This window comes from Hyperoodon ampullatus (assembly GCF_949752795.1).
Source record: "Hyperoodon ampullatus genome assembly, chromosome: 14".
Taxonomy (NCBI): Eukaryota; Metazoa; Chordata; class Mammalia; order Artiodactyla; family Ziphiidae; genus Hyperoodon; species Hyperoodon ampullatus.
Genome location: NC_136927.1, coordinates 64,674,248 through 64,687,619, shown reverse-complemented (window position 1 = coordinate 64,687,619; position 13,372 = coordinate 64,674,248). Strand labels below are relative to the sequence as shown.

The following is a 13,372-nucleotide window of genomic DNA, read 5'->3' as shown; positions in this document are numbered from 1 at the left end:
GTTTTCCTACTAATAGCTCTTACTTCTTACTGCTGTCATTTTGCTTGAATTTAGAATCTCCGCTGCCATCCTTATACCTCCTTTCTGATTTGTTGTAGTTTGGGAAAGCAAATGATCTGTTATATTTGTGTCTAATGAGTGTGAGGGCCTCTTTGATGAGTAAATGTGTAAACTTTGATTTAGGGATTTTATGGTATCTGTTTTAACTGTTCAGGGGCATTTTTTTGCTTCCTTCCTATTTCTCAACCGTGTTCCAGATGTGTAAAGATGCTAGATGTTCCGGATATGACTTCTGGATAAGTGAGCGGCCACTGTACTAACAGTTATTGCTATGTTAATATAGCATTAATAGTTTACCCTTAATGAGTACCTACTAGTGCCACACTTTGTGCTAAGCTCTTCACATACAGGATCTCACTGAATCCTCATTTCAAACACTCTGAGGTAGATATTATTCATCTCCCCCATTTTAAAGATGAGGAAACTGAGGTTCAGAGAAGTGAAGTGCATTGTTCAAGGTCAAGTGGTGAGTTGGTGGTAGAGCCCAGAGTCCATCTCCCTCAAGAACCTGCATTCTTCATCACTTTATTACCTCCAAGAGAGCCTCTCTGGGCTTATTAAGCCTCACTAAGACTCAAGAAACCTCAGACTCTGAGCATTTGGAAGTCATCAGACAAATATTTTGTCAAGTAGAACTCTTGGCTAGGTTGTATTTTAAGAGTGAAGCCAGGAGATGGGTCAGCTAGGGAACTGCTGATAGACGAATGTTGCAGAGGGTTTCTCTAGCCAGGCTGTGAATAACATGGAGAGAAAAGACTTGTGTGCTCAGAATTAGGCACTGGTAGGTAGGAGCTGTGGGGTCCCTGAGCCAGGAGTGGATTCCTTCATTTTGAGAGTCAAGTAGGCACTTCTGACCCAAATGACCTTGGCTAAAGTCTATTCTTTTCCCTGAACATCAGTTTCCGAACTTGTAAAACAGGGGTAATAATAATACCTAAAAGGATGGTAGTAAGAATTAAATGAAATCATAGATTTGAAAAATGCTTTAAAAAATTCAGTGAGGGTCATTATGTGGTACCTTCAATAATAACAATAATGATAGTAATAATTACTACCATTTAAAGAGTTTTGTTTTACAGAAGAGCAAACAGAGCGCTCAGAGAGGTTGAATAACTTGCCCAAAGTCACACAGCTAGTAAGTTTAGAATTCACGTTTACCTGCCCCTAAAGCCTGTGTTCTCTCTACTACACTGTTCTTCTGAAAGGAATTGCCCCATAGTATAGACTGAAAAACTGAGGTGCGAGCATTTGTAGAGCAGATGAATTTTCATCAGTTATCTCATATGTTTTGGTTTTTGTTTTTTTGTGTGTGTGGTACGCGGGCCTCTCACCGCCACGGCCCCTCCCGTCGCGGAGCACAGGCTCTGGACGCACAGGCCCAGTGGCCACGGCTCACGGGCCCAGCCGCTCCATGGCATGTGGGATCCTCCTGGACTGGGGCACGAACACATGTCCCCTGCATCAGCAGGCGGACTCTCAACCACTGCGCCACCAGGGAAGCCCATCTCATATGTTTTTTGTTTGTTTGTTTGTTTTGTTTTTTTTATTAATTTTTTTAAAATTATTTATTTATGGCTATGTTGGGGCTTCGTTTCTGTGCAAGGGCTTCCTCTAGTTGCGGCGAGCGGGGGCCACTCTTCATCGCGGTGCGCAGACCTCTCACTATCGCGGCCTCTCTTGTTGCGGAGCACAGGCTCCAGACGCGCAGGCTCAGTAATTGTGGCTCACGGGCCCAGCTGCTCCGCGGCATGTGGGATCTTCCCAGACCAGGGCTCGAACCCATGTCCCCTGCATTGGCAGGCAGATTCTCAACCACTGCGCCACCAGGGAAGCCCCATCTCATATGTTTTTAAAGAATTTTTTTAAATTAAGCCAGGAAAATGAATCATGATTTCAATTTAGACATTTATTCAAACTCTTTCAAAATATAGTGTCTGTGGTTAGAATGAGTAGCAATAAGAAAAGGGGATTCTTGATATAAAATGTTGGGAACTATGATCTATTTAACACCCTTATCTTATACATGGGGAAATCAGGGCCCAAGGAAAGAAGCTGACTTACCCAAGGGTATACCATAGATCACTGGCAAAGCCAGCACTGGGACTCTGGAGTCCTTATTCCCAGTCAGCATGCTACTGCTACTTCACCTCCCTTAGGTGATAACTTTCCTAGACCTGCTATCAAGAGACGCTCGGAATTAAAGGCAGGAGGAGGTAGAATATGTTTTCAGAGTCTGAGTCCGATTATTTGGCAGGAGGCTTCATTAACCAGAGCATGCAGTTCCACTTTAACCTACAGCCTCTCCTCCACCTTTTCCTGGAGGTGGGCTAGCATGGGTCAAGTGCCATCTCCCACTCATGAGTAGAGCAGATCAGGCTACAAAGTAAAGAGCAAGGTCATTGGCCCTCGGGACTCTCTCAGGGCAAGATGGCTTGTGAAAGCACCATTTCTAGGTCGTCTCTCAGATACCCAACTCAAAACCAAGACTGCTTAGTGTCATGTCTGACCTCAAGAGTTTTCAGGCAGGCCAGGAGAAGGGGCATACTAGGACCTGTGTTTTAGCTAAGTGGAAAGGAGTCAGGCAGAGTGTAGTCCAAGAGGCTCAGCTGAGGGAGGGAGAAGCAGAGATAGACAAGAGGCCAAGTATGGGAGGTCAGGAATCCACACTTAAAATCCTAAGCCAAGTCTGCTCACCCAAGAGCTCAGCAAGAAGCCGTGGGCACAGAGCAATACAGCTACAGCAAAAATGGAGTTTGGTACTGCTGAGCAGTGACAGTAAGAGAGTCTGGTGGGAGACACCTGGACCTGTTCTTGACAACTGAAAACAGCTTGGTTGGTAGCCAAACAGACAATTCTTTGGCATTAGCATTTCCCTGAGTCCTGGAGCTCTTGCTCCTTTAAGAAACATGTGGATAAGCAGAAAGGAAGAGGCCAGGTAAGCCCCAGTGATCCCATTAATACTGTGGGACCAAATGTGTCCCTGTGTACCTCACAGAAATGTTGGGAGGCCCCAGGAGATAATGCCTTATTCATAGTTTTCTCTATAGTGTTTCTGTAGGATTCCGTTGAGGATTCCATTGAGCTATTCTTTTTTTTCTTTTTGAAAGAATCACATACTCTTTTATTATATGCTTCACAATCTAGCAATAGGGTCATTATCCCCTAACCCCCAGCATTGTTCTTTTACAAAATATTCTTCAGTACTCTCACCTCTTTATTCTTCCAGAAGAACTTGGAATCATTATGTTAAATTCTAAGAAAAAGTCCTGTTGGGTTTTTGAGATGGTTTTAAGTCTAAATTTTAATTTGCACAGAAGTTTGACATCATTGGCTTAATTTTCATCTACCTACTGGAGAAGGGGAAGAGACATGTCCATTTTTTCAAGTTTTCTATATTCAGGAAATAATGTGTTGTAGCCTCAGGTGTCTATGCCTGAGGCAGTCCTGAGTAGAGAGAATATCTACTCTTTCAGGGAAGCCGTGTTCTCATTCTCACTTCTGAGGGGGTGGGATGGAGGGAAGACAAGATTTGTAGCCACCTTGGGCCACCTGTGCTCTTTCCCCAGCGCTCGGGTGCTACTGATTGCCCAAGAGAAGGAAAGGAATATATTTGACCAGCGTGCCATAGAGAATGAGCTACTGGCCAGGTAAGTAAAGGAGGGGAGACCTCCAGATGTAGCCCCAGGACTGGGGAGAGCCACTCAGAACAGAGCATCCACTCTGAGCCTTGCCCATCTTTCCCAGGAATATCCATGTAATCCGTCGAAAGTTCGAAGATGTCTCTGAAAAGGGGTCTCTAGACCAGGACCGAAGACTGTTTATGTAAGTGTCCAGGGAGCATTCCCCAAGGATCCAATAGAGGGCTGATTTAGGAAACTCATCCTGCTGCCCACTTCCCCTAAATAATCCTTTCTTCTGGGAGATGTGATGGCTTGCTTCCTTCTCTCTGAACTTTAGGGTGAACTCTGAAAATATCCCACCATCCCAGGAAATTTTGGAGAAGCCAAGTTCTGCTTCTAATGGGTTGTATCAGAGCTATTGACATTCTGGATAACCTTGGTTTTCATATGCCTCTGGGCTCCCAAAAGTTTTCTTGCCCTTCTTGGCTAGTCAAGCCAGACCTGGGCAGTTGGGTTGGGCAGTCAAGGAGGAAGAGGAGTAGCCAGCTCATTCTTTGATTGGTCTGGGAGTTGCTCTCTGAGGTCTCATGCAAGACCTCAAAGGGCCTGGATTTGTGTTCCAAGCCAGGCCCTGTGCTTCCCTTCAGGGGCCACCACCAAGTGACTTCAGTATCACATATTTGGGTAGCATTGCTTACAGCACACATATTTAGACCTGGAAATGTGTGATTCTTAAAATTAAGAACCTCCTGGCGTTTCACAATACCACTTACTATTTTCAAAGTGTGGTTCTATCTTAACAAAACAAAGTCATTAATTTACTTTCCAGATAAATCAAACAATATCAAATAAATCAAAGAAAAGGGGAAGAAGTTCAAAAAGACAGTATGTGGCTTAACTAGATTCATATTTTGCATCTCCCCACCCTCACCCCCTACCATTTAAAAAAATCAGCTACTTTAAGCAGTGTAAATACAAGTGTGTTTTGCTAGCAATATGATTATATATAGCAATATGATTCTGCTGCTCAGTAATTTTGAGCCCACTTTTAAAAAATTTACCTAATTTGATTCTGGTTGCCTTCGGCCTTACTAGAATGACTCTAGATCTGGAATATTAGAAAGCATTCCCCACTGCATACCTCCATTTTTTAGTGGAAGCATTGATGGTGTGTGGGTGTCTACTTTCATACTTCCAATGAATCCCTGTTCAAGCTACCCCTGTGGACTGACTTTCAAAGAAGCCAAATGCATTTTGATGCACCCTGAAATAGATTGAACCACTGAATACATCAGTTTTATTTTATTTTTTATCTCATAAATTTATTTATTTTATTTTATTTATTTTTGGCTGTGTTGGGTCTTCGTTGCTGCACGCGGGCTTTCACTAGTTGGGGCGAGCGGGGGCTACTCTTTGTTGCGGTGCGCGGGCTTCTCATTGCGGTGGCTTCTCTTGCTGTGGAGCACGGGCTCTAGGCGCACGGGCTTCAGTAGTTGTGGTTCGCGGGCTCTAGAGCGCAGGCTCAGTAGTTGTGGCGCACGGGCTTAGTTGCTCCGGCATGTGGGATCTTCCCGGACCAGCGCTCGAACCCGTGTCCCCTGCATTGGCAGGCAGATTCTCAACCACTGCGCCACTAGGGAAGTACCTGAACACATCAGTTTTAATTTAACACAACAGCTTTCTCCATCTTGTGTTCTAGGGACGGCCAGGAAGTTGCTGTGGTTTACTTCCGGGATGGCTACATGCCAAGTCACTACAGTCTGCAGGTTGGTACTTTCTGTTAGACCATTCTTTGCCTCTGGGACCTACCATCATTCTTCAGAGGTTCAACTCAGGTGTCACAACAACCTAGGTTATTTCCTGAGCTCTGGCTTCAGTTCTTCCTCAGGGAACTTGCTGCTGGAACTTCCTGTCCTCCCACAAGCTTTTTGCTGCCTCTCACTCTCTACACACAATCTTCTAGAATCTGAATCCTCAGGAAACCACAATGCACCAGCCATTCACACTGTTTGTAGGGATATGCTGGTAAATGTGTAACAATAATCTTTCTGTGGAGACAAGCCCCTATTTGTAGCATTTTCGGATTTCTAGGTTGTAACTACTCCCATCCTGGCCAGTTTCAAAGCTACCCATCTTAACATCTCTGAACAGAGCTGGGAAGAGATGGATCCAGTCAGCTCTCACTAGCCAGTGCAAACCAGTGCCACTACACCATTTCCTTCTTGCCAACTCTTACTTCTCTTTTATCTGCATCAGAAAGTTTTTATCTGCTGTCCATTCATGTTAACGACAGTAATGATAATATCACCTTAGCTTGCTATCCTACCAGGTAGTTTCAAAATTACATTCCACATCCAATATTTCATTTAATCCTTATAACCACTCTGTGAGGTGTGTAATTATCCCCATTATATAGATGGAGAAACTAAGGTTTGAGAGATGCAGGTGCTTATCTAAGGTCCCACAGAGAGCTCCCACACTTTCTGACTCTCAGTCCAGTGGCTTTCCTAGTATATAATTCTCCTCCCCCTGCCCCTAATCCACAGCATGGAGAAGCTAAGAAGCCCTACTTTCAGTTGGGAGAAGGTAAAGGAGAAAATAAGTTAGAAAATACCATAAGCAGTAGTCTGGGGGTCATGAGCATTTGGCTCTGCCTCTGTGTGACCACGGGCAGGTTCCTGACCCTTTCTGGGCTCACTTTCTGTAAGGTGAGGGAACTACACTAGAATATTGAGGGAGCTCCTTTCAGATTGATAATTCTTTGAATGTAAGATCCTCCCTAAGGCCCAGCTGTATAGGGATCTGCCTCTTGTCTCCTTTTCAACCTCATTGCATGCCATCCCTCCACCTCACTCCCACCTTGCAGCCACACAGGTTTGTCAATCCACTGTCTATTGGGAAAATGTCCTGGTTCCAGGACAAGGGGTTTGGGGAAGGGGCCAAAGAAAACTTTGATGAGTTAACAAGGAGGGAAATTAGTGCATAAGGAGGAGAACATTTTTAGGGAACTGAGAAACTCAGACCAGTTTTAGACATGGAGGTGAATCTGCTAGGCTTAGTGAATTGCTAGGTGACCATGAGCAAGGCCCTGCTCATCTCTGAGTTTTGCTTTCCCTACTTTCCACAATGGGGTACTTTTCTGGGTTTTTCTCTGATATTCAGGGTACCTTTAACTCTACCCAAAACACTAGCCTAGTTGTTAGGTGGCTGGGGTTATTGGTGAAGACCAGGCAGAGATGCTGCAGGTGGACTGACTACATCAAAGAAAGGACAGCATGTGTGGGGGGTGAGAGTGGGATGGGGGTAGTGGTGGTGTTCCTCAGGCCATAGCCCTGATCCTGCTGTGGGCAGTTTGATGTGGTCTGGAGTCAAGGACAGACTGTCCCTCTAGTGCCTGAGAATGGGGACTAGAGCTGGGAGGCATGATCCTCTGCTGTTTCCCTGCCTCTCACACCCTAAACTCCTGGCCCACCAGACTATTCATCCTGCGATTACTCACCTGCAGACCTTTGCTCATATTATCCTGTTAACCTTAATACCTCTTCCCTGTTGAGTCTCACCTGTCAGACTCTTACCTGTCCACTCAATTTCACCTCATTAAACAACAATAACAAATATTTATTGAGCACCTACAAAGCTTCAGGCACTGTGTTAGACACTAGGGATACAACAGGAAATGAGACAGACAAGGGTCCTCATGGAGCTCACAGTTTGGTCAGGGAGATGGTCATCAGAAAGTAAACAAAAGTAGAAAAATGGTTTTTTCTAGCTGGGGGCAACTCTTTGAAACAACAGGGTGAAAACGCAGAGAATTATGGGGAAACCCACATTAAATGGGGTGGTTTGAGAAGATGACTGAGCCAAGATTTAAAGATGAGAGGGATCCAGCCATCCATCAGAAAAGCCAAAATGACAAGAATTCCAGGCAGAGGGAAATGCAGCAAATGCAAAGGCCCTGAGGTGGAAATGACATTTGTGTTTGAGGACTGACAAACCTGTGTGGCTGCAAGGTGGGAGGGAGGTGGAAGGATGGCATGGAATGAGGTTGAAAAGGAGACAAGGGGCAGATCCTTACAGGATCTTATAGGCCGTGGTAAGGAGTTTGTATTTTATTTGTAGTACAGTAGGAAGCTGAGCTCATAAACAAGTGTCCCACCCCTTTCAAACCTCTTCATCAATTGTTCTACACCTTTTCACCTTTTGTCATTTTCCCTTTTTTTTTTTTTTTTTTTTTTTTGTGGTAGGCGGGCCTCTCACTGTTGTGTCCTCTCCCGTTGCGGAGCACAGGCTCCGGATGTGCAGGCTCAGCGGCCATGGCTCACGGGCCCAGCCGCTCCGCGGCATGTGGGATCTTCCCAGACCAGGGCATGAACCCATGTCCCCTGCATCAGCAGGCGGACTCTCAACCACTGCACCACCAGGGAAGCCCTCATTTTCCCTTTTAATTATAGTCATGTGTCATTGTGCTAGACCATAAGCTCCATAAGGGCAAGAATCCTGCATAACAGGAGGGGCCATACCTGCCTCACAAGGATGTTGCAATGACCCTGGGAGATAATGAATGTGAGGATACCTGGCACCTGATGGATGTTCATTAAAGGCCAGCCAACGTAAAATAAAGTAGAATTCCTTTTGGTTTCTTCTCTCTGCAGAACTGGGGAGCACGGCTGCTGCTGGAGAGGTCATGTGCTGTCAAGTGCCCAGACATTGCCACGCAGCTGGCTGGGACTAAGAAGGTGCAACAGGAGCTGAGCAGATCAGGCATGCTGGAGGTGTTGCTCCCCGGCCAGCCTGAGGCCGTGGCCCGCCTCCGTGCCACCTTTGCTGGCCTCTACTCACTGGACATGGTGCGTGGATAGCCCACTTCTCCCACCACAGGCCCCCTAGGTATCAGGGACCCAGAGCCCAATGTGTTGTGGAGGCTGGAACTGGCACTGGGCTGGACTTGGGTCAGTGATACTCTGAGAAAACCCCTAGAGCCCTGGGAAGGAGGGCTGGAATCCATTGTAAGCTCCCACAGCAAAGGTGGAGATGGGGACGGTAACCAGGGGAAGGGGCTGAGGTAGACAGCAAGAATTGAGGAATATCTGTACCCGTTTTCCAGACCTCCTGCTGCTCCTGAACTGTTGCCCAAGAAAGCTTGCTGTCACTGTACTCACTGCTACAGGGGGCTTGCTGGGGTCATATCCAGATAGTAGCATCCAGCCTAAAGGGGCTTATGGCTCTTCCTCCTCCTGCTCTTCCTCTGATGCTGCTCTACACAACCAGCAGGACCTTGGCTCCTGCCTCTTTGGCCCAAGACTGCTAGTGACTGCTTTCTTGCCTCCTGCCAGGGTGAAGAAGGGGACCAGGCTATCACTGAGGCCATTGCTGCCCCTAGCTGCTTCGTGCTAAAGCCCCAGAGAGAGGGTGGAGGTAGGTGGTTCCCCCTTTGCAGGGCTGCTCAGTGAAAGGGGGCCAGCAGGCTGTCACCAGTGCTGATCTGCACTTGCTATGGGCACGGTCCCGGGCTCTGAGGGATACAAGAGGAACTGACACATGTCCCCACCTTGGACAGTGTCCCAGGAGACCCTGTGGTCAAGTGCAGTGGAGCACAAGGGAATGTGTGAGGCGAACGTGATAACCACTACACTACAGAAATGCCCGTGCACAAGGGAATGTGATTAACCAGCACTGGAGGGTTTGGGCAAGTGTAGTCTGAGGTGCCTGAGGGTGAATTGTGGGGAAGCAGGATGGGGGCATATCAGGAGGTTGGATATCTTCCTGCTTAGTTTGAACTCCTTGAGGGCAGGGATCACATCTGCCTCATGTCTGTCTCCTGACCCAGAGGAGATGGTTTTTGATTTTGGCCTTAAGGGTTAGGTAGGAGTTTCCCAGGTGGAAAAGGGGGAAGAGTATTCCATACAGAAGAAGCAACCTCAGGCATAGGCACTGGCCCATGAAAATGTGGTATGTTTGGAGATTAATGAGTAACTGGTCAGGCTGGAGTGCAGTGTGGGAGGTGAGAGAAGGCAGGGATTTGGGTTGGAAAAGATGGTTTGGGACCTGATTATAAAGAACGTTGAATATATTGTAGGAAATTGGATTTTATCCTAAGGGTAGCGGGAAGCCATTAGAAAGTTTTAAGGAGGGAAGGGACACATGATTGATCTAGGATCCATGTTTCAGCCATGGTAGAGCATGTCCTGGAATGTAGGGAGACACTGGTGGCAGAGAGACCATAGAGGAGACGGGTATAGTTGTCCAGAGAGCAATGTAGAAGGCTGGGCTAGGGCTTATGACAGTGTGGAGTACACACTGAAGAGACATGTCCGATTCATGACAGCTAATGGAGAGAGAGGAGTTAAATGACTCAAGAATGCCTTTCACTTGATTGAGGGTAGGAAGGTCCAGGAGAAGCAGAGTCAGGCAGAAGTAATGAGTTCTGTTTGGACATGTTGAGTTTATTTGGGGAGCCCATGGGATATCTGTGATGTCTAGAGCAGGGAGCTTTAGTTAGAGATTTGGGAGTAAACAAGTTATAGGATATAGATGAAGCCTTGGAAGAGGTCTCCCTGAAAAAAAAAATGTATATACATGGAGGAGAGAACAAGGGTGAAGGACTGATTCCTTGGAAACCCCAATATTTAAGAGGGGCAGGAGCCAGTCAGGAAGGCTGAGAAGGAACAGCCATAAACAGGTAAGAAGAGAACCAGGGCAGGATGGTGTGGTGGAAGGTGTGTTTGCTTGTGTAAGCACTCTCCTGTTAAGGTGACATTTCTTCCTTGGAAGCCAGGCCTGCCCTGGGTTCACTGAGCTGGTGTCAGGAACTGAGGTTCCTGACTTGCCCACATGGCCCTAGAAGTGGGAGCACAGGGTGGAGAAGGTGGGGAGAGGGTCCAGGGTGACTGCTTAGTGAAATTGCAGGTAACAACCTATACGGGGAGGAGATGGTACAGGCCCTGGAGCGGCTGAAGGACAGTGAGGAGAGAGCCTCCTACATCCTCATGGAGAAGATAGAACCTGAACCTTTTGGGAATTGTCTACTACGACCTGGCAGCCCTGCCCGAGTGGTCCAATGCATTTCAGAGCTGGGCATCTTCGGGGTCTATGTCAGGTGAGCCAAGCAGTGTGTTTCCTTATCTAGTAAATGAGACCAAGGATCCAAGATCTGCCTACCTCACAAGGCTATCAAATGAAGCCCAGCTGAGAAGTGCTTTGAAACTATAAAGGAAATTCCAAGTAGTATCAAGATGGGTGAGAAAATAACCCTGGACTGGGAAACCCCAGGGAAGAAAAGAATTTGGGTCCAGTCCCAGGCCACTGGGGATTCTGGGAAAAGGTGGGATGGGCCAGCTAGAGGATACTCAGTGGCTTTGAAAAGCTGAGTGGCCCCTGGGTTTGGATTTGAGCACTAAAGAATCAGGAAGAGGAAGACTGGGGAATTTGTAAGGAACAGTTCCTGGTCCCTCATACCACTTCCTGCAAAATACTCACACCATGGTCAGCGCAAGGAAGGAATTCCAGATCCTACCATGCTCCCCACCAGAGCCTGCCCTCTCTATTATCTTCCCCTCCAACCACTCCCCTTACAGCATCTCTGCCGGCAAGTTCCTCCCCAGCCCCCCACCCCACCCCCACCACAGCCATCTTGAGAGAGAGGTAGGAAGGACATTTACAGCTACAGAACATGAAATGTGAGCCTGGCATCATGCTAAGTGCTGTTCCTGCTTTATTCAATCCTCGTGACCAAAGTGAGAGGTATTATCCCTATTTTAAACTGAGGAAATTGATATTTAGAAAGGCTGAGTAACTTGCTCAAAGACACAGAGCTAATAATATCCAAGCTAGGATGCAAACCCAAATCTGATTCAAAAATCCTAGCACTTTCTCAGGTGTAGTCAGTCACCCATGTACAGCTCAACTGGGACGAGTGAAGGTCTTGGGTTTGAGAGCTGAGTCCAGGTGATGGAGTTGTGTGTCTCCTGCTCCCATTTCTATAGGCAGGGAAAGACACTTGTGATGAACAAGCACGTGGGACATCTGCTTCGAACCAAAGCCATCGAGCATGCCGATGGTGGTGTGGCAGCAGGAGTGGCAGTCCTAGACAACCCATACCCTGCGTGAGGACACAGCGAGGCCTGCCCAGACTTTACTCGAAAGACCTTCTATCCTTTGTACTTATCATTCCTCTCCTAGCCCTCCTGAGGGGCTGCCCTCCCCTTACCTTGGGAAGGTTGATCTCGTCTAGAGATTTCCAGGGTCTTCATGGAAGGGTCAGTGCTGGGTACCTTCCCCACAGCTTTTCCATCTGAGAACCAGAAAAGCTGTGTTTCCCTTAGGTGTGATCTAGAGGCCCCTAAATCCTCAGGGTGTGGGTACAGCTGAAAAGAAGCTGATCTGAGGTAAGGGACCATAACACTGCCACCCTCCTGTTAGCCCATTGTCAGCCTTTCCAGCAAGTTCCAGTGTCTGACTTGGGATAAGACTGAGGGGTAGGAGGAAAAGGGTAGAGGGGCACAGCCTTTTCCCACCTCTGCCTTAAATAAAACTACTTTGTTGATCCTGTGATTCCTTGGTTTGTACATTTAGGGGAGGGAGAAGCTATAATCCGAGTCGGCCCACTTCAGGTAGATTGGAGCAGGGGAAGTAACTTGGCTGTAATCAGAGTCTCCCTAGCTCCTGACCCTATGGATAGGACCCTGAAATTTCAATCCTTAGTCACTCACTAATGCTCCCACAGGATCATAGGGAAGAGACAAGGTCTCTAGCAGGAGCCCAGGAGGGAAGGCAACCATGATGGGACATCACAGTTGTAATCTTGCTTCATTTGCTTTCCTGATTAGCTCAGGAGCTTGTCAAAGGGCCTGGAAGCCCTGCCTAGCTCTGCCTAAACCAAAAGTTCTAGAAGGTGAATATTGGGGTATTCCTGAGGAAAACCACTCCCCTTCCCATCCCCCACACAAGTCAGAACAGCTAGCAAGTACACAGCCTGTAAGATAACCAAGAAAGCAAGTCACCACCTTCTTGAGGTCACAGACTTTATTCCTACAACCACAGGGCTTGAGTACAACAGGCAAGAAAAGAGAGCTTTGTCTGAGAATGTCTCTCATGGGCAAGACTCTGTTCAGGGGAAGGTGGGAAAAGAGGACAAGAAAATCAAGCTCCTCTGGTCCTAGGAACATAACACATTTACTCCTGCTAAGACACAAATGATCTGAAAACCCTCTGGAAACTGAGCCTGCCTGCACAGCCTCTGGAACAAATGGCAGACAAGCCATCTAGCACAAAAGGGAATGCAGATCCATAACAGAAGCAGCAAAGTGTTTAAAAAAATAATCATCAATTGTTCCAGGACTCACAAACAAGCATTTCTAAGGGCAAGTGCATGCCCAGAATAAGTACTGATGCTTCCTGAGAGAGCTGACATAGCATTACAGAGTTGCTTCCCTGCCTCAGTCTATGCCCTCACTTGCCCACTGAACACTTAACTTGGGTTTGGGATATGACCTTCAGGTCCCTGTTCTGGGCGCTAATGGCTCTTTGCAGTCTGTGGGCACAGCAGCCTGAGGCTGACCTGGGCCCTGTCCCATCTGCCTGGCAGTCACAGGAAGTTGCCTGCACCCAGAGGCAAAGCTCGTCCTCAGTTCCAGACAGTGCGTCGGGGAGGTGGTGTGGGTCAGCACAGGCCCTGAGTACTCCTGGATGGGGGC

General features: G+C 47.3%; 1 protein-coding gene across 2 annotated transcripts in view; it reads left to right on the top strand.

The window, feature by feature from the left end:
- Positions 1-12,230, top strand: part of GSS (glutathione synthetase) — a gene marked incomplete at its 5' end in the record, with an annotated part of 31,730 nt that extends 19,500 nt beyond the window's left edge. For both annotated transcript variants that reach the window (XM_079718406.1, XM_079718405.1), the window contains 7 exons: positions 3,627-3,707; positions 3,805-3,882; positions 5,380-5,446; positions 8,333-8,527; positions 9,014-9,095; positions 10,587-10,776; positions 11,663-12,230. In XM_079718406.1, the coding sequence (XP_079574532.1) occupies positions 3,627-3,707; positions 3,805-3,882; positions 5,380-5,446; positions 8,333-8,527; positions 9,014-9,095; positions 10,587-10,776; positions 11,663-11,786 (817 nt within the window). In that variant the 3' untranslated portion in view covers positions 11,787-12,230. The remainder of the gene's footprint in view (positions 1-3,626; positions 3,708-3,804; positions 3,883-5,379; positions 5,447-8,332; positions 8,528-9,013; positions 9,096-10,586; positions 10,777-11,662) is intronic.
- Positions 12,231-13,372: the final 1,142 nt, after the last annotated feature.